At 55.6% G+C, this 20,810-nt stretch overlaps 1 protein-coding gene across 2 annotated transcripts in view; it reads left to right on the top strand.

Annotated features, from left to right (window-relative positions):
• Nucleotides 1-12,254, top strand: part of CTDP1 (CTD phosphatase subunit 1) — a 51,511-nt gene extending 39,257 nt beyond the window's left edge. For both annotated transcript variants that reach the window (XM_081262656.1, XM_081262657.1), the window contains exons 11-13: nt 5,403-5,565; nt 9,698-9,885; nt 12,050-12,254. In XM_081262656.1, coding sequence (XP_081118782.1) covers nt 5,403-5,565; nt 9,698-9,885; nt 12,050-12,191 — 493 coding nt within the window. In that variant the 3' untranslated portion in view covers nt 12,192-12,254. The remainder of the gene's footprint in view (nt 1-5,402; nt 5,566-9,697; nt 9,886-12,049) is intronic.
• The last annotated feature ends 8,556 nt before the right edge of the window (nt 12,255-20,810 follow it).

The raw sequence follows: 20,810 nt of genomic DNA on the forward strand, positions 1-20,810 counted from the left end.
CACCAATTGGACTCCCATCTTAGGTGTTAACACGAGTCTGGAGGTGGAACAGAGGTCCAATCCCGCGGCACCTGTAGTGGCTCTCCGCGTTTCATGGGATGGCGTAGAGATGGCCATGTCTCGGGTTCGGGTGTGACATTCTCCACTGCCCCATATATTTGCGGGCCCTGGGGTCGGGGGCCCCGTCGGCCGTTTTTTGGCCCAGCTGAAATAAGCTGTCCATGGATGTCCCTCACTGATGTACACTCTTTTGCCCAATGCTTCCCCCTTTTGCACCTTGGACACAATCCCGGTGATCGAAGGCCAGTGGAAGGGCCACCGTGAGGAGGTCCAGTAAAATTGACATTTTTGGGACACTCACGTCTGATATGACCGGGTTGACCACAATGGAAGCATGTTCTGGCGGCAGGATTGCCCCCTTTTGCAATCCGAAGGACAGCAGCTGCAAGACCTGCATTAGTTAAAGGCCCTCCAATCTCTCTACACACTTTCATCCATACTTCTATGCCTTTGTTCTTATAAGGAGCGATTGCTGCTTTACATTCCTTGGTGCATTGCTCAAAGACCAATTGTTTAACAAGGGGCATGGCTCTATCAGGATCCCCAAAAATCTTTCCAGCAGCATCCACCATCCTTGCTACGAAATCTGAAAAGGGTTCTGTAGGGCCTTGTAAAATCTTGGTCAAATTACCAGACATTTCTCCTTTATTTGGAAGTGACTTCCATGTCCGAATGTAAATGTTATTAATTTGATCATATACCTCAGGAGGGAATCCTGTCTGTTGATTAGCAAATCTACCTTGTCCCAAAAGCATGTCCTTATCCCAATGAGGATGTCCTGTTGTATGGTTTTGGGCGGCCTGCTCTATTGTGCCCTCTAGCATAAATGCTCTCCAGTCCAAATACTTGCCCGGAGAAACACAAGCCCGAACAAGGCTAGCCCAATCAGAGGGAGTCATACAGAATCTAGACAGACTCTCCACCTGAGTTAATGTGAAGGCGGCATCCACCCCATAAGTGCGTACAGACTCTGCCAGGGTCTTCACAATTTTGAAATCTAAAGGCTCCGAAAATCTTCCCCTATTCTCATCCTGAAAAACTGGATAAGCAAGACCCATCTCAGCGTTAACAGCCTTCCATGTTTGAGCATGGAAAGCCCTCCCCGAAACACCCCCACCATACGGCGGTGGGTCCGGAGGATCACATTTCTTGAGCCCCGGTCTATCTTCGTTCCCTTCTCCAGCAGCTAAACTCCCTAGCTGGCGAGACAGCCTCCCAAGCTCCTCCTCCTCATCCTCCTCTTCTTCTGACCCGCTTCCACATGGGGGTGTGCGCAGCGCACTGAGATCTGGATACAAGCGTTTCCTCCCCTGCTTCTCGCTCCGCACGCTCCCATCCTCCCGAGATACCTCACCTTTTGTCAGAGATAATCGTCTCCTCCCCTGTTTCACGCTCCGCACACTCCCATCCTCCTGAGATATCGCACTGCCTGCTGTCTCCGATTTCTCCTCATGTAACTTTTCTAAAACCTCCTGTCCTTCAGCAAGTGCGTCATGACATCTGCCATCTGTGAGGCAACTACGGACTATCTTCCAAAGGGGAATCACCCCACCCTCCAATATGCCCTGCTCACAAGCAAAGTCAAGATCCTTGCCCAATTTATCCCAACAAGGCATAGTAAGGCTGCCCGAATATGCAAACCACGGTGCAGCAACATCTACTTTCTGCAAAAATCTCTGTAAGATACTATGTTTCACTTTCAGGCCTTTGGAACGTAACAGGCCGTCTAGTGCCAGAAGAAGCGGGCTTGAAGATGTGACACCCATGACACAGCAACAGAACAGATACAGAGGACAAAACGAAAGTACACAGAAACAGAAGAAAAGTACACAGTGCAGCTGCAATAAAATATGAGGCTCTCTCTGTCTTTGTAGAGGAGCTGACTCCGCTTTGATTGCGGGTCCCACTAACCGGGACTATCAGGTCCCGCCCACCGGGACTGTCGTGTCCCACCCACGGGGACTGTCGGGTCCCACCCACGGGGACTGTGGGGTCCCACTTACCGGGACTGTTCAGTGCACCACCTCTGACGACTTGCAAGTTTTGATTTTCCCGGGTTTCGGCACCACTTGTCGCGACCCCCTTGCCCGCAAGGAAGACGCAACACCGGGAATCTTCTTACAGCTGTTTATTCAAGCTCTCGAGAGTTCTTCTAATCTCCGAGTCCTTCTAATCTCCCAGAAGTCCCTCCCAGCCTTAATAAAGTATCCAAACACCCAATGCGAAGCTGCCACGTGGAGCTTTCTCGTAGGGTGTCAAAGAACCATGTGCCAACTCTCCCAAAGAAGGAGTTGTTTATCACAGACCACCACAAGGCCAGCGCCATCTTGTAATGGCGACCACAGTCCGCAGAAGCGGCTCGCCACAGGGACCTTTGTCACGTTCCTCATGACTAAACCACTGGGTCACTGCAGGGGAACTGGGCTGCACAAAATTAACACACGAGAAACAGAGATACCTTTTCCTTTGTGTCCTGTGATGGCTCCTCGGACTTAAGGGTCTGCAGAAAGAGAGCCCGTGCTGAACCCTTTTATTGAGGAGAAGCCATTTAGACAAGGCAGGGGGTCAGGTTTCAGGGGCTTGAGTCTAGTTTTGTGATGCCTGCTATCAGCGGGTTGACTGACATGTAGGAAGGCCATACCCAAGGGCAGAGCAAGAGCGGGGGACACATACAGGGGTTTCCATGGAACATTCTACCCCAAACAGGGCACAGGGTAATATCACAGGAACAGGTGAGAGTAGCTCAGTTCACGGGCAACACACCTATGTCTGAAGATGCGTCCTCGAACTTCTGGGACCAGGGCAATGCCCAGGTCACTCCGAGATGTGGTGACAGTAAAATCCTCTCCGCTCCAGGATGCAAGATGCAGTCATTCGGAGTGGCTCCCCACAGACCCTCGGTTTCTCCTCATCAAAAGCTTCCCGAGCTTCTTTTCTCAGACATTTTCAAGTTAGGCTGTTCTTTGCAGTGCCCTGGAGCGTCTCATCCCTCCTTGCCTCTGTGGTGGAATGGGCAGCCGGTGCTCTTCACGTCTTTTGCTGTTCAGGTTTCTCTGTACCTGGAAGTTCAGTGGGATGTGTGTTGTGTTGTGTTTGGGGGTGGGTGCTCTCAGATGCTCTTCTTTTGCCAAATTAGGGCTATTTCCCACTTTTCTGTGGGTCAACTCTGCCTCCACCAGGACTCTGAGTCAGTGTTACCTCGTGTCATCTCAGAACTGCATTCCCTTTTCCTCTTTGGTCTGTTTGCTTTGTTTTTCAGAGAGGTGATTCTGTTAGAAGCTAAACCCCCTGACAGTTTTCTTCTGTCACCCCCATTTTGCTGTCATGCCCATCCTTTGCTTTTTGTTGTTGTTTTCATCACATTGTTTGGTTTGGGGATCTCTTTTCGTTCTATTTATTTACTTATTTTTGCTGAGGCTCTGCATTTTTCCATTTAGCTCAGGTGTATTTGTGATGACTTGAGGAAGCATGTTCATCATGGATGGTTAGAATCTTTGTCAGACAACTGTGTCATCCTGGAGTTGGCCTCTGTTGATTGTAGTTTCCATGAGTTGCACACTGTGCTGTTCTTGAAGGACAGATGACTCTGATTGGGTCCTGAGGCTTCCCGTCACGTCAGGGGATGAGGGTTATAGAATCCGCCATCTCACTGATGCCAACTCCGTGGTGGAAGTAGAAGTGGAGGCAGCACCTGTTCTTGCAGGGGTGGACGTCAGGCCCGCCTGCTGACGCCCAAGGTGGGGTGGGGTGCCTCTGTCACTGGGAGACAGCTGTGGGGGTCCCTGTTAACATGGGGGATGAGCCCTAACTTTCCCTGGGCTGCCTCTGACACTGCAGACGGAGTGGGAAGGGCCTTGCTTCCTCCCCCAGGTGGGGTGGACGCTGGGCTCCTGTGTCCCTGCTCTGCCTTCTCTGAGCCCCAACCCAGGGGTGTTGGGGTCCTTGCAGTATTTGGCTGTGGTGGAGTAGTTATTTTCTAAACAACTTTAAATACTGATTTTTAAAGTAACACCAAACCATCATGTTAACATAACGAAAACACCAAATATGCCGAAGTCAAGAAGAAATGTTATCAGAGTGACATGTTTTACCCTTTTGTGAATCACTTTGGCTTAGCATTTAGGTAGAAATACACAAATCTGTCCTGCCCCAGAGGTGCTGCTGGGGAGAGAGGGAGAATTGGGCAAGGGCCCCAGGAGGCCCAGGAGGCCGTGGTTTGGTAGCTGATCTGTGTTGTGTCTTCGGGTCAAGGAGGGGCATGGTTTTCCCGTCTTGCACACGCTGCAACTGCACCAGGACAGTTTACCTGGGTGGCCATGCGTCCACACGTGGCCTCAGCCCCTCTGACCTGAAGATCAGCACTCTTCCAACTGTCCCATAGACATTCTTGTTCTTACATTTCATTTTTAATTAAAACAACTTTTCTAAATGGCATCATGATACGTTTATTTTTAGTAAAAAGAAAGCCGCTGCTTCTGAGCTCTGTGCGTGTTCGTCTCTGGGGCAGTGGACAGTGGTGGTGTCCCTGCAGGTGAAGCCCAGTCACACGTCTTTCAGCACAGTGAGGAGGACAGCGACCTGGAGTCCAGCTTCTGTTGAGGCCGAGGTCGCACTCCTCAGACCTGCAGACAGAAGCCTGGTCCTCACACCCGTGTTTGGTGCTCCTAGCCTTGTGGCTGTGAGTGGGCCTCACTGCCTAGGCCCTGGTGTTGGTACTGACCAGCCTGGGGCGCATGGCCCAGCCTGGGAGAAGCGACGACTAGCAGGAGAGATGGTGCTGCCGTTTTTCCTGGGGTCTGCCTTACGTTCTGAGAGTCATGAGCGTGCCTAGAAAGGAGTTCGGGGGAGTGACACCTCCGGGCAGAAGTGCATCAGCCGGGAGAGCAGCAGCTTCCCGTGGGCGGATCTCAGCAGGAGAGCCTGGGGCTGGGGGGCTGAGCAGACGCACCCCTGAAGCAGGGGCCTGGTGATCTGGCGCCACTGTCTGTGACTCGGTGGTTCCACCCCTTGGCCCACTCGTGATTCACCATGGTACGGAGGTCTTTCCTCGCCTGGTGGGATGTAAATGCCCTTTTCTCCACCTGCTTTCTGCTGTGTCTTCGGGCTCTGGGGCTTCACTTGCACTCAGTGGCACCTCCTGGTGGTTGCTGGGAAGCTGTCCCTCCTCCCGTGAGCCGGGCCAGGCCGAGCCCTGTGGCAGGGCACTTTGCTGGTGCAAGGTAAACGTGAGCCACGGGGCCTAGCCCAGGAGCAGTGCCCAGTGTACTGAGCACGACACTGCGTGTGTGCCCCCTGGTGCCACCAGCTGCCTTCCTCACACAGCACTGTGACACTCCTTTCAGAGCCGTCCAGCCACAGCAGCCGCAGATGTTTGGTGAAGAGCTGCCTGACGTGCGGGACGGAGAGCGGCCCAGCCCTGCTAGGAGGAAGCGGCAGCCCAGCATGTCGGAGACCATGCCGCTGTACACGCTGTGCAGGGAGGACCTGGAGAGCATGGACAAGGAGGTGAGCGGCTGTGCGGGGGCTGCAGCCGGTGCTCTCCCAGGTGTGCACAGGTGTGCCTGTCATCATCCTGAGCTTCCTGGCACAACGGTGCCCCCCAGCTGCACCCCAGACAGCCAGGCCTGGGCGCTGGCCATGGTCCCAGCCCACTTCACCCCCACCCCAGACCTTGTGGCCTTGTCTGGAGAGACTTCCCATCACCAAGGTGAGGGGCAGGTGCCTCTGGCACCCGTGGGCAGAGCCGGGGTGACACTCAGCACCCTGAAACCCTGTGCCAGGACGCCCTGCTGGGCAAGCAGGGACCAGCTGCTGGAAGTTGAGGACCCCCTTGAGCCCCGGGTTGCCGTGGGCAGCACAGTGACTCTGAGGCAGTTTCTGGTTGTGTCCTGGACCCCGAGCAGGCCTCAGCAGCCTGCACAGAGTCAGTTCACCTGCTTCCTGGCAGGACTCCAGACCCACTGTGAGCTAGAGCCGAGGTACAGGGGGTTGCCTGGGTCGGAAGTAGAGCTGAACTAGAAAGAAGGCGTGGTCGGCCTTCACCTTCCCCTGGCTCCCCTTGAGACCAGCCCAGCATCATGCCAGCACGCCCCTCCTGGGGTCACAGGCCGGCCCCGTGGAAGCTGCCAGCCTGCCAAGTGTTGGGGTAGGCTGCGTGCTGGGCGCGTGCTGGTGAATGGCCCTGTCCTGGCCCCACTGTCCTGCCACGTGGTCTGGCTGAAGCATCCACCTGCGCCCCACGCTGCTGTCAGGAAGTACAAAGGGGCACTGAAGGAGGAAAATGGGTTGTGCTTACTTTCAACTGTAGCAGAAAGTGCAGGAGGTGAAGTCCAGGATGGAGCCTCACCAGTAACCCAGCTTTCTGTCACCGTAACGGCACTTGGTCCTCTGAGTGCTGAATTTCTCCATGTACACTGTTCACTCTTTCTGAAAAGTTAAAGAGTCAGCTCACCTGGCTCCTCTGCCCTCACCCAGGCAGCTCTCTCTGGGAACGGCGTCTGCATCCCTTTGGGCACAGATAGAGAGGGCCCATGGGGCCAGAAGGAAGTCACCATCTTACCCTCCACCTCCAGAAGGTCCTGAGTATCAGCCCGTCGATTGACCGGTGGATGACAGCCACCTACAGGCCTAACAGACCTCAGATCCAGTCCCTAGAGCCCAGGTCGGGGGTATCTGGAGCTCCCTGACTCCCAGGTTGCTTCGGTCTTTAGCCTTCAGATAACTCCCCAGAGCCTGGGGGAGCCGTGGAGAAGCAGGTCAGACCAGGCATGGCACCAGGGCCCAGGACCTACTGCCCTGGTGGCATCTAGGTGCTGCCCGGCCTGTGTTCGCCGGCTGCCCCTGCCAGCCTTCTCCTTCTTTCCCAGCCAAGCACACCCCAATTCCATGTTTGTCAGGTCTGAGGCTGCTGGGGAGTCTCTGTGTGGAGGAGCAGGCAGCAGCTCAGAACTGACCGCGGTCCACTTTGGCACATGACCATACAGCTGGCCATTCTGCATCATGTAAAATTCTCTAGTGGGGCCAGGTAACTGAGTGTTCACCCCACATGACCAAAGGTCAGCAGTGCCACCCCTAAAGCAGGCATTTGGTGATCACAGGAAAACACTAGAGCGGGGTGCTTCCTCGCTGGCCCGAGTCCCGAGGCAGATGGATGGAGGGGTCTGCTCAGGATCCCATTGGGATGTGGGTCTCCTGGCTTTTCCTCCTGTGTTTCCCAGCCCCACCCTGCACAGCAAATGCTCAAAGCTGCAGGGCCAACACTGGGAACCACTACAGGTGGGCTGGGGGCTCCTGTTTTCGGTTGGGGGTTGGTTCTGTCTCTCTTCCTGGCTCTGCCCCAAGGCCAGCCCCCAGTCACAGCTGTACAGCCAGCTACACGCCACACAGGAACCTGAAACTCAGGGAGCTTCTTTCTGGCCAGCAGAGCCCAAGGGGTATCCTGTGATCAGAGAAGAGTGGACACTTGGACAGCACCTGTAGTGCTCTGGGTCATCTTGGGAAACCTGGGCAGGGTCCCCTCGTGCTGGCTCTGAGGTACAATCCCAAGAGCATGGCAGAGAACTTGTGGCCCTGAGACTGACCCAGGCCACTGTGGCCTAGCCCTCCAAGAGACCACACTGGCATTCAGAGACCACGGAGCGGTGAAGCCTGTCCATTGGGCAGTCAGTGCTGTGCAAGGAATGCTGGGGAGTGTGCTGCCACGGCAGCTCTGAGATGACCCGGCCAAAACTGTGCAGAGCTCACAGGTCCACCCTTCCTGGGGGCAGACCCTCCTGAGGTGAAAGGTCAGACAGCAGGTCTCAACCCAGATGCAGGGGCCACAGAGGTGAAATATACCAGGCATAGCAGAGTTGCTGAAGGTCAGCAGTGGACTTCCCTCAACCACCTGAGTCGTCCGTCCTCAAGGAGCAAGGACAGGCTCGGCGGAAAGACTGACCACGGGGATCTCTGCGCAACGGTGGCAGCTGGCATTGTGTCCTGGAGTCCCCAGGGAGAGAAGGGAGGCGGCTAAGTGTCTCCTGAGGCCAGAAGATGTCAGAGCAGCTTGTCATCTTCCTGCTCAGGGTCCTCCCCGTGCCGTGGGCACTGTTGACACTGCAGGCGTCTCTAAGACTCTTGAGTCACTGGCAGGTCAGAATCTACCCAGTGACTGGAACCAGCCCCGCCCATGGCTCTGTGGTGTCCAGGTTGGAAGCTGAGGTTCAGAACCACGGGACACAGCCACGGGTGGTGTTCAAGAACCTGTTACTGACAAAGCGCTGTTTCCTACGCCACGGTCTGATTGATACTGCCCAGCCATAGTCCCCCAGAACAGTCTCCTGTCAGCCGTCCAGGCATAGAGGCTTTTAACCGCTTTGAATGCTGAGCCCCAAGGTGAATGGTTCCCTGGGCAGTCACGGCTTCCTTCTTAGATCAGGTGTTGACTCCGTTCTAAGTTTTCTTTTATTGATAAATATCTTACAAGAATGCTGTGATCACTCTTTGGGTTCTGAATATTTACGTTTTGAAAGTTTTAGTTTAAGATTTCTGAAATACGAAAATCCATATGCAAAAAAGAAATCAAGGTTCTATTTTGTTTTATAAAACATCTGGCCACACTCCTAAGTAGAGGGCTCTTCAGTGAGTCTCAGTGTGATTTACCCAAGCCATTTCTGGCCCGGACATGCTGCCTACGGCTAACTAGCGTTTGCATGGTCTTAAATCCTGCCGAAGGCACTTTCTCATGCCTCAAGTTTGGGGGTTTTTTTCCCCGTACATCATTAAAGTTCCTCTTTGGCCTTTGAAGTATTTTCTGTTGGTAAAAATGTCCACTTAAAAACCCATGCTGGCCCCATGTCAGGTGTCCATGTGGCACACAGGTGACCACAGATTCAGCAACTTAGCACAACCCCATTTTTTGAGTCACTGCTTCCAGGCTGGGAAGTGGAGCTCAGGGAGCACGTCCTCTGCACACAGTAGGTCACCCCTCGGGGCTGGCATTGCTGGCACACTGACAGCTTCCTGTGCACAGGACCCTCTGCCCCAGGGTCCATGCTGGAGGTAAACTCCCCTGGTAGGCAGCTGAACACCGGCCTCTCTGCCCTGTGCACCCACCTGTCTTTCCAGTCCTCTTTCCACCCTGAGGGTGCACGCCTCGACCCTGGGGCCCGCATGCCACGGCTAGGCCCGGTTCTGTGCTTACCTGCAGCAGGGCAGCCATACGGCCGCTCCAGGCATCAGACTGAGCAAGGGTCCTTGAATCACGGTCCCTCCCCATCTCTCCCTCCTCCGGCACCCCTCCTCTGCATTTCCTGCTGTTCCTCTTGGCCCTGTCAGAGTCGGCAGGGTCTGCCCCTCCTTGCCACTGCTCTGGCACATCCCAGACTTGGGGTGGGGGGGAGAAAGCAGGTGAGCAGAGCAGACGGCCAGGCGGCTGCACCCCAGGCCCCAGCTGAGCTGCCCTGGGAAGCCGGCTCAGGGTGCTGCACCTCTCTGACCCGGCATCCCTCACGAGCTACTCACATGCTCCCGGACTCCAGGACCTGCGGGAAGCCGTCATCCCCTGGTGTGTGGCCAGGGTCTCCCCTGCTCTCGCAGGCTGGATGTCCCTGCTCTGTCGGGGTAGCTCGCGCAGGTCCTGACTCCGAGCCATTGGCAGGTTGATGACATCCTCGGGGAAGGCAGTGACGACAGCGACAGTGAGAAGAGGAGGCCAGAGGAGCAGGGTGAGGAGCGTGAGGGTGCAGCACGGCCCCGGGAGCCCAAGGCCCCCAGCGCCCAGAGGGGCCCACCGCTGGGACCAGCCTCGTCCAGCGACCGGAGCACGGCGGGCACCCGCGGCCCCAGGTCAGTTGTGGGAGGTGGCTGCAGGCCAGCGAGGGCAGTGGAGCCGGCGGCAGCGGGGGGCCAGGAGTTGCATTCTGCTGTGGACAGTAGTGTTTGGAGCACCCTCACAGCTGCTGTTGGGAGAGGCCTGGTGTCCACAGAGGCTGTCCCTCCAATGGCGTTCCTCACACTGGCATTGAGAGCATGGCCTCTTGGGAACGTGGGTCTTTGCCACGTTTCTTGGTAGCCATGTCCCCTTCAGGATGTCCTGTGTGCAGAGGGTGTGGAGTGCCCACAGCCCTGCCCACAAAAGCCACACTGTCCTCTTCTGGGTGCTAAGTGGGGAAGGGGAGCACCGGGGGCCGTGAGATGCCAGCACCGTGGTCTGCTGTGCCACCTGTGGTGGCTCTGGCTGTGGCCCTCAACTGTCAGCAGAGGAACTCCACGTGCCTTCCACTGAGGCCCGCAGGAGGCAGTGACCCAGGCCGCGGGGAGACCAAGGCCTATAGAGTCCAGGGAGGGCTCCCCCATCCACCGTGTCCCTGCAGTGGACAGCAACAGGAAGGGCCTGGGCTTTACTGCAGTGAGTGCTCTCGGGAGGCCTCTGCAGGGGCGGAGTGGGCAAGCTCTGGTCCCAGCTCTGGTGCTTGCCACAGGGTCTTGGGCAGACTGCCCAGCCGCTCCGCCTGTGAAGCCAGGAGTGGCACAGTGGGCATTCAGGGACAGGTGGCTCAGCTATGCCAGCTGCACTTGGACTTCTCAGGCCAGCGGTGCAGGGACCTTCCCTGTCCACCCTCTGGCTCCTCAGACAGGTGGGGTTACACTGCAGTTGCTGTTTCACTTTGCACTGAGGATTCAGGATGGCTTTAGAACCTGAGACCAGAGGCAGGGAGTGCCCTGTGGGACTGGGCCACTGGCGGGCCCTCTGTGTGCAGGAGTGAGCTCGCTGTGCTGGGCCTGTTCCCCCATCAGCAGCAGGTTCTGTGCCTCCCAGATGCGGGGATCTCGCCCTTTCAGCCAGGAGTTGGAAAGGAGTGCTCTCTGGTTTCACTGATCCTGTTATGGGGCATGAAACCAAAAGCAGATGGCATCTCTGTTTGAAATGAAGTAAAACATTTTCCAGGTCTTGCAGGGGCTCCGCTGTATGTGCTGTGTGGCGCGTTCCTTGGCTGCAGCGCCTCTCAGGGAGGCCAGAGCACAGTGCCTGCAGGAGACCCCCTCATCATGGGGTGAAATCATGGTGCACGTAGCTGGGGCCCCAGAGCCTGCAGGACTGTGGTAAAAGGGTGTCTGTCCACGGCTCGGGCTGGCTCTTCAGGGACCACTGCCTAGGAAATATCTTGGGTGTCATCTGCAAGTTCTACTGAACAGGGTTGATCTGCAGTGCTCAGTTAAAATAAAACCACCCCCTGATGGCCCTGCTGTCCCCTGGTGCTGCTGATGCCTTAGGCACTCGTCGGGGGTGGTTTTAGCAGCTGCCCCAGGAGGTGAGACTTGGGGAAAGGCGCTGGGTATGGTGTCAGCCTCCTGTGCTGCTGGCCCAGAGCGGGCAGCTATGCTGCCCTGTGGTAGGGGGCTTTCCTCTGGTGGTGCCTGTGGACATGCCGCTCTCATTCATGCTGACCCCAGACTGCCAGCTGAGCTGTGGGCCGTGGGTAGGGGTTTGCATCCCTGTGTGGGTGGGGAATAGTCAGCCCTGCCTGGCGCAGCGTGCTGTGACGAGGGGCTCTTTTCTCTTGTTCACCCTGACAAGCAATGCCACCTAGCTCCTGCTCAGACACCTCCTCCCCCTGCAGCCTGGGAGCTGTCCCAGATCCCCTTGTCAGGGGCTGCCCTGCACAGCCAGGCCCAGGAGCCTATGGTCCTCTGCCCACTGCTGTCTAAAGTCCCTTTGGGGAGGTACAAAGTCCCAGCCTGAGAGTCAGCTGTCCTGACAGGTGTCTGAGGCTCGGGTCCTCTTCTCACACATATCTCCAGACGCAGGCCCAGCCCATGGCTGATCCCATGTGGATACCCAAGCGCCTCAGCCATGGAGTGGGTGCCTCGGTCTGTGGCTGTACGCGTTGCTGACCGTGGAGTTGGCTATCCCTCGCATGTGCAAGTGCAGACTGTAGACAGGCAGCACCGGCTGCATACCTGCCCATCGCCTGTGTCTCACCACAGTTCTGCTCCCCCTTCTCTTCAGAGGCCACAAGAGAAAGCTGAATGAGGAGGACGCTGCCAGTGAGTCCAGCAAGGAGTCCAGCAATGAGGACGAGGAGGGCAGCAGCTCCGAGGCAGACGAGATGGCAGCGGCACTCGAGGCAGAGCTGAATGAGCTGATGTGACCGGGGCCGCCCCGCCCCAGCCCAGCCCCACTCAGGTCCCTTCTCCAGAGAGACATATATTTTGCAGAGCTCTGCATACAGAAACACATTATTTTGCAGAAATAGGTGTTTTTAAGAAGTTTTACTATAGGAAAGTCTACTTTTTTATGTGACGGAGTGCTGCGGGGAGCTGGTGTGCTATGCCAAAGAGCTCAGCAGAGCCGCGTTGTTGTGCAACTGGAGTTGGTGGCTTCTGTCACACAGTAGGGTGGGTTTGGGGGACCCGAGGAGACTGGGTGACCGGGTATAGGAGCCTGGTGTCTAGTGCTTCACCACCGGAGCTGTCAGAACGCCAAAGGCCAAGCAGGACAGAGCAGCACGCTGCGTGCAGAACACCGCGGTCACCGGCCTGAGCCCCAGCCAGCCTCGGAGGCCCGGAGTTGGGGCTGCCCTGCTCCCGCCGAGGGCGTCGTGATGAGAGGACCCCCCTTTTCCTGGGTGGCCTTGTGCTTCTTTGAGAGATCTGATGTAGAGTTTTTGTATATCGATTTCATATTTGACCCACCAGACAGATTCTTTCATTTAATAAAAACCCTTTTTGTACGTCCTGTTCTCTCTCTGGTGCATTTGGGCAGAGAGCAGCTCCCTGCTCTGCCTCCTTTCTTGGCCGGGTCCCGGTTCTTAGGCTGGGCGCTCTGCTGGGGGCGGAGGCGTCTCTGAACGGCTTCTAGTGGGAGCCTGCTCAGCAGAAAGTACAGCACTGGAGATTTGTTCCAGGGTACCAGGGCCTCGGGAGTGTAGCCAGGAGGTAGACGATGTCCTCTGTGGCTCTTGCTCTTGCCGTTATTTGGGGAAATTTTTTAAAAGATTGCACCATGACATTAACAACCACGGAGTCCTTGTGGCTTGATCAGTAGCTTGACGGAAATGAGTTGTGGGCCATCTGAAGTGACTGGCCATCTGGCTCTCCAGGCCACGGGCCTTGTCCTCGGGGTCCCTGGACAGCGCGCTTGGTGCGGAGTTCAGGAAGGATCTGGCCCCCTTCAGCTGGCATCCCTAGAGCTTGGTGCCTCCAGTTTTAGGAGCCCAAGGTCTGCTCACCTTGGACAGAGCAGGAAGTAATCCCGAGCGGACGTCGGCTCCAGGATGCCACGGCTGGTGTTGGGGCCCAGACTCGGGCCGCGGGCTTTCCCTGATACGTGGTGTGGCAGTACTCTGTCACCAGCTTCAGGTCAGCAGCACCACTGACCTGTACCCTGTTTTCTGGGTTATTTGCCAAATTAAAAATGAAGCATTAGAGGGCTGGGCTGGGGCTCAGTGGCAGAGCGCTTGCCTTGCATGTGCAAGGCGCTGGATTTGGTCCTCAGCACCACGTAAAAAATAAATAAATAAAATAAAGGTATTGTGTCCAACTACAACTAAAAAAATATAAAAAAAAAAAAAAAAGTGAAGTGTTGGGCTAAGCTGTGTAGTCTTGACCTGCAGGTAGCTCCAGTAGGCTCATCTTCATTTCCGAGAGGTGAGGAGCACCTCAGGTACAGCTAGATCTAGGGGTTCCCAGAGGCTCGGCCACGGTTTGTAACTCATACGTTGTTGGATCTGATCCCGTCATGTTCTGTTGATCATTTTTTGCACCTGTGTGCCTGAGGATGTTAGTCTGTGGTTTTCCTGTAAAGTGGTCTGGGTGCTGGGGCGATGCTGGCCAGGTGAGTGTGTCAGGAAGTCGTCCATCAGCCCTGTCTTCTGGAGGAGACGCAGAGCATTGGTGTAAGTCCCTCCGCAGATGCCTGTCACCCACGAGCCCCTCCGGGACACTGCTTCTGTTTTGGACAGTCAGCTGCCGAGTATGTGTTTTGACCCTTGTGTCTCAGAGAACTGGGGCACACCATCGAGGTCTTGGTTGTCTGGGCAGAGCCATTCACAGGGTCCTCTGATGTCCGTGGGCTCTCTGGTGGTGTCCCCTCCATTTGTCATAGTGTGCCCCCTGGAAGCATCTCAGATTCATTTATGTTTTGGGAGAATCGGCTTTTGGTTTCATTCGTTTTCTTCTGCTCGTTTCCTGTTTTTAACTCCGTCGACTCTACTTTAATATTTATTATTTCTTCGGTTTACTTTGCGACGAATCGTTGTTCTGTTTCCTAAAGTGGAAGCTTAGACCCTTGGGCTTTCGTTTTTGTTCGTCTCTAACACGCACTTCCTGCTGCCAGCCACCCTCTAACGCTGCCTTTGCTGCATCCTACAGGTTTTGATAAAAGTCTTTCTTTTTCACCGAGCTCAAATGTTCTTAGTGTTTCTGAGAGTTCCCTGTGGTTGCGTCTGTTTTGGAACTCTCCGGCTGTTTCTGCTGTCCTCCCTGTGGCCTGGGCATCCTGCTCCTGGTGAGGCACCTGCCACTGTCCTTGCTGTCAGCTGTTAGCTGTGGGCTTCCTGCCCACCAGCGCCATGGCTGGGTCTCCGGCTGCACGGGGCTCCTCTCTTCCTCCTCGCAGTTCTTGACGCTGCCTCCTGGGAAGGGAGGGTCTCCACCCCACGGTGCAGGTTCTCTCCAGCACTCCTCTCTTCACGCAGATGTGACCCTCCGAACCGTATCCTCTTCTTTCTCTCTGAAAAATCTGAGTGAAATCTCTTGCAGGCAGTCTACGGGCCTCACGTTTCCTCAACAGCTGTTTGCCCCGGGAGACCAACTTGGACTCACTCTGAAGGGTGTTTCATAGACACAGAGCTCCAGTGAGTCGTGTTCCTCAGCAACACGTTTTACTCCACCCGCTCCCGGCTCCCGCGTTTCTGACGAGAAGCTGATGTTATTCCTGGTGTTGTCCTGACTTCCTTCCTTAGTCTTCATAAAAGAACCGATTTATGAAACGTGCTCTTTAAAGAATAAAAGCAAAATAGGTCAATTAGCAAAAAAAATAAGTAAAACGCATCCAGGTTGCAAGGGAAAAAATAAAACTATCTCCACAGACAACAGTGTCTGATATACAGAAACCCACCAAAAAGTTTTAATTAGTTAGATACTAAGTTCAGCATGGGTACAGGGTATGGAATCAGTCTACAAAAATCATTTCTACCCACTAGCAATAAACCCCAAAATCAAATTCATTAAAAAAAAAAAAAACTTTGCATCTACAATAGCATTTAAAAAGTAGACTAGGAATGTAGAACTACCTTGGACTCACACTTCTGACTTCACAGTTTACTACCATCATCAAGATAATGGGTGTTGGTCTAAGGGTACCATGGAGTAGAACCGAGAGCCCAGAGATAAAACTGCATCATGGCAAGTCTGCATTGTGTTGTGAAGGGTACCGGCCAAAATGAAAGGGAAGAACTGTCTCTTCAACAAATGCTGCTGGAACAACTGGATTCCACATGCAAAACTAAGGGAATCCACCTCCCACCATCTATCAAAACGTAGGGTTAAACTGTAGAATTCTTACAGGAAAACAAGTCTGTGTGCCCTGGATCAATCAGAGATTTCTTTAGTATGATAACAAGAGAACCAGCCAGAACACCAGTGGCTGAGTGCCAAGATCTTTGTCAAGATGACCAGCTCCTCTCCCTCAGGGCGCTGCCAGAGCCACGGGAACACAGCCCACAGAGTGGGAAACCTTCACGTGGCGTCTCTGTGAGAGTCCAGTGGCTACAGTACGACACACAGAGAAGTAAAAATAGTCAGGAGAGCTGGGCAGGTGCTAACAGGCATTTGTTAGTCCTCATGGAAATGCAAACTAAAATCACACCTTAATAAAATAGGCACTGTGAGTTTTATATTTAATATTGCAGTTTATAATACTACTTGTAATGTAATTTTATAATTAATTTTCTATATATTATGTAGTTGTATTTAAAGCATTTTAGTTATATTTTAATTATTAATACAATTATTAATAAATATGAATAAAATGAAGATGATAATGAAGATGGGTGAGATCACACCACGGTGAATATGTTGGCAAAGAGTACAGCACTTCATCAGAGTAAAAAAACATAATAATTGTCACCCTACGATACATCCAGGGGAACCACAGAGACCCTCCTGAGACCTCCACATCCAGGGGAACCAAGGAGACCCTCCTCAGACCTCCACATCCAGGGGAACCAAGGAGACCCTCCTCAGACCTCCACATCCAGGGGAACCAAGGAGACCCTCCTCAGACCTCCACACCCAGGGGAACCAAGGAGACCCTCCTCAGACCTCCACACCCAGGGGAACCTCAGGAAACCTGCACAGTTCCCATCAGCATCGGTTATTACAGAGGAAAGGCAGCAGCAGCCCAGAAGCCACTGGGGAGGCCCAGGTGGGGGAAGCCCCTGCCCCTGTTGCCAAGTCAATCTTTGTTCCATGCCAATCCAATTAAATATAGGGTTTTGATTTAAAAAAAATTGAGGTTGGTTCATTGCTTTGCTAGCAAAGGAGAAGCCCGGGGACTCCTGTCCCAGAGGCTGATTCTTTCTGTCAACTGGGCTGCTAAGAGGTGACTCAGAGGCTGCATCCACACCTCTCTGCTGGAGCTGTAATTCACTTGCTAATTTGGGAGGTAGTTTCTGAGAGCTTGTGGTGCAGTCCCCAAGGTCTGGATCACTTGGGTGAGTGCCCAGGACAGGTAACTCTGCCTAGGATGGGGAAGAAAAGTAATCCTGTTTCCCCGGAGGTCAGGGAGGAGCAAGGGAGAGAGGAGGAGAAACATGTTCATTTTCACAGTAAGTCACAGTGGCAGAGCTGCCAGGGCTGCATCCAAAGCATAAACTGGACACTGTTACACCCCGGGGCTGGGGCAGTGGGAGCACTGGCCCCTGCTCAGCTGGAACAGCTGCCAAGCTTCCTGGGGGCGAGGAGCCAGAGGCCATCGCCAGTTGCCTGATTCCATGGTCCTGGCTGGGGTCTGGCTGTGATTTTCGAATTCGGGACCCCCAAAGACCACCAGAGACCCAAGATCGATGCAAGCAGCAAAGAGGTGTTTATTGCGAGCTAGCTCGGTCCTCCGCACACACACACAGCAACTGGTGACGCTGAGAGGCCCCGAGCCCAGGGTTTGCAGCAGTTTTATACACTCTTTGGGGAAGGCAGGGACTTCACATACATCATAGCAAATCATCACACACGGCGGGAAAATCAAGTAACAACTCTAAAACATGATTAGCACATTCACTGGCGGGAGCAAGTTGGGGAGGGGTGATTGGTCAGTACAAAAGGGGTATTCGTTTGAACTGATTGGTTTGAGCCAAGAGGGGTGTACGTGCTGAACTACATGGTTTCCCAACCTGTTATCAACTACCATAAACTACTGGAGGGTCATCTGGCATCCCAGGTATTTCCCTGTCTCATGCTGATTGGTGGCTGCTAGGGGGCAGCTCTGGATCCCCACCTAGCCTGACTGAGTTAGGGACACCTGGCGCAGCAGATCTCTCCTGTTATTTGTAGATAAACAACTTAGCAGGGTGGGAATGTGCCTAGGAACACTATGTGGATCTCTCCAAGGACAAAGGTCATGTCCCTTCCTTGGACAGGCTTTGCTCTGAGGTAGAGGCTGGTTTTTCATGGCTCGTGGCAGATGAGTGTCTGCGGCCTCCCAGAGGTGCTCACACAGCCTGAGACTCTGCCTTCCTCTAATGTGCTGCTGGAGGGTCACTCTCACAGACGTGTGTCTTCCTCTTGAAGAGCCGGCAAGGCCACGCCTGGAGCCCAGAGATTGGATTGCTGGCACCTGGTTTGTGCCTCTCTTCTCTGTTGTTGGTTGAGTTGGAGTGGCTGCCGATGCGCCTCAGGTCCCATGTCTCACGGGGCCTGCGTGGCTGCTGCACACTAAGCTTTGGAAATCAGCTACCACGGCACCGAGCCTCTGTGTCCAGTCCTGCTCCCCTGGCCCAGCTGGCTTCCAACCCCAGGAAGCTCCTGCACCTGGGGATCCGTCCACTTGCTCCAGAGACAAGCCTTGGCTGGAGACCTCAGGGCTACCAGGTGGCTAGAGACCCACCCACAGTGTAGCCCAGGGCAGTGACTGACCTGAATCGAGTCCAGGGCTCTGCATGGAGCTGCCCAGATGGCAGGGCATTGCTTCTTTTGAAAAGCCAGGTACAATGATGGCTGAGAGCAGAAGCGCTTGAGCCTCTGGCCCCTGTTGGGCTCAGTGGCTCTCCCACCTCCTAGGCTGCCTCAGCCCCAGGGTCACTTCTGTTGTCCCAGTGGGGAAAGACAGAAGGGGAACCGGCTGCTCTGTCCTGCAGGCAAGCCCACAGGAGGGGCCTGGGAGTCCAGTGTTTGCTGGTCCACCTGCAGCCCTCCCTGGCCACCTGCCACTCAGGCCCGTGGCTGCTGCCTGCAGGTGGGGAGTTGACTCCTCACTGTGGAGAGGCTCTGGCCGGCCATTCCTGGGGACAGCAGTCCCCTTGTACCACTCACTTTCCCCCCTCCCCTCTTGCACCTGAGAGAGGTTTCTAGGGGGCTCTCTGCACGTCCACCATCCCAGGAGCAATGGTCTACAGGCACAGCCCTTGGCCAGTGTCCACCTTGCCTGGGATCCTGGGGTCAGAGCCACAGGCTCAACTGCCAATGCTGGACCACCCTCCCAGGTACACAGGCCCTGCAGTCAGTCTCCTCGAACACCCGAGTGGGCTGGAGGTGCACCCCTCCCAGGTGCAGTGTTCAGCTGTGGGCACCGCAGTGTGAGCTGACGAGGGACGTCCCCTGTCAGGAGAGTCACTGCAGAGGACTGGCGCGCATGCCAGACACTTTCCAGGACAGCAGCTTCCTGGCTCCAGTCCCCCTGGAGACAAGGGCATGTTCCAGAAAAGTCAGTCCAGATTTGAGGCTGGGACATGAGGAAACAGGGAGGTGTGGCTTCTGGCCTCTCAGGCCAGGCTGCCTGAGGCTCAAGGACAAGGCTGTCCTGGAGCTCCAGGTCAAGGGCCCAGGTGCTGTGAGGGGTCTCAGGGAAGCCCCTGCCCACCTCTATTCTGGGGGGTCAGCCTGAAGCCTGCAGCAGCCCTGAGACCTCTGGGTGCCCGGGACTCAGGTCTGGTCAGAACAGGAGGCTTTGAGCAGGCCTCTGCTTCCAGAGGCTGCTGGAGTTCTGGTGTGGCTGTGCAGTGCCCCCAGGCCTCAACCTGGTCTCTTCCTTCACCCGTGGCTCCAACCCAGGGAGGCCGAGCCTCCCTCTGGGGAACACCCTCCGGCAGGGGTAGGAACGGGGAGCGAGGAGCACATCTCTCAGGCACACCTGGGGACTCCCAGGACCCAAGTCCTGGCTGGGGGTTTATCTGGGGCATGGAACAGGCCTGCAGCAGCTGCCAGCTCCCCAGAGAGACGGGAGACGGAGACTCTGGCCAGTGCCCAGAGCACCAAACCTGCTCCTCTCAGCAACCATCTGGCCCTTGCCCAGCTGGCACTGCCCAGCCACGGATCTGCCCAGCCATGGATCTGCCCAGCCGGAGAGCAGAAAAGAAGGAGAGAGGGCCCTGCCTCTCCAGGCCCTGCAGGGGAGGTCTGCTGGCCCGCCAGGGCACTGGGCGCCTTCTCCAGCAGCAGTGCCCTTCCGCAGTGGTTTTGCAAGGCCCAGTAGCCGGCCCCTGACACCATGGAAGCTGCACATTTGCTGTGGTCCTGGGGTTTCCGTGGGTCATGTGGTGGGCAGGTGCTGACACCTGGCCACCCCCCCTGAGTTGGCCTACAGCCAGCCTGGGCTGAGTGTCCCCTGGGTCACCTCTGAACTGCCCTTGTGCATGCTAGATCCCATGCCATGCCCTGTCGCCACCGCATTGGCAACCAGCACCCGAGGCCGCCTGCCTCTGACCCTTCAGCATGGATGGCCCTGCAAACATCGGCTGTCCCAGCCAGCAACCCGCTGCCAGGAGCACTGAGCCAGCTGTGTCCCTCCCACAAGATCTGTGGCACATGCGTCACTGTCTGTCCCTCAGAAGGTCACCTTTACTGCAGGCCTGTGGCCCATGAAGGTGCAGCTTGGTGAGACCTTGAAGGAGCATGAACAGTGATGAAGAGGAAGAGGACACCAAGCCAGGGGCCGAGCAGCCGTCCACTTCCTCTGGGCAGCCAGTCAGAAGCCACAACCCTGTGGGCACCTGTAGCAGCATGGGGACCTTCAGGGGCCCCTCATCACCTTGGACTCTCTGCCACCTACACATCCAGCTGAGTTTCCTCTGAGAACAAAGCTGGCCGAGTCCTGTCCCTCCACCCGAGGTGTGGTGACCTCACCAGACAAGGCTGAGAAGCTGGCCGTGATGGGCAGGGCCCTGGCCGGGGAGCAGTGTCTCCCTGCTCTCTGGGGTCACGTCTGCAGGACCCAGGCAGCTCCCGAGCTCCACAGCCTCGGGGCAGGCAAAGCCCTGTCGGTGAGTGAGCCCAGGCCGCCTGCCATCCCACGTCTATGGAGAACAGCCCCACAGGAGCCTCAGACCCTGCCATGGTGACCCTGCCATGGTGACCCTGCCATGGTGACCCTGCAGCGGTGGCTGACTGATGACAGAAGTGACCCTGCTGTCCTTGAGCCCTGTCTCTGTAGGGGTGAGGGGCCCATGCTTGGCAAGGTCATGGAGCCATCAAGAGCCCCTGCTTCTGCAGGAGAAGGCCATCCGGACCTCAGGGGGTAGAAGGAAATACCGTCCAACATGGTGGCCCCAGAGCAC

Source organism: Spermophilus citellus, assembly GCF_964194105.1.
Source record: "Spermophilus citellus genome assembly, chromosome: 12".
NCBI lineage: Eukaryota > Metazoa > Chordata > Mammalia > Rodentia > Sciuridae > Spermophilus > Spermophilus citellus.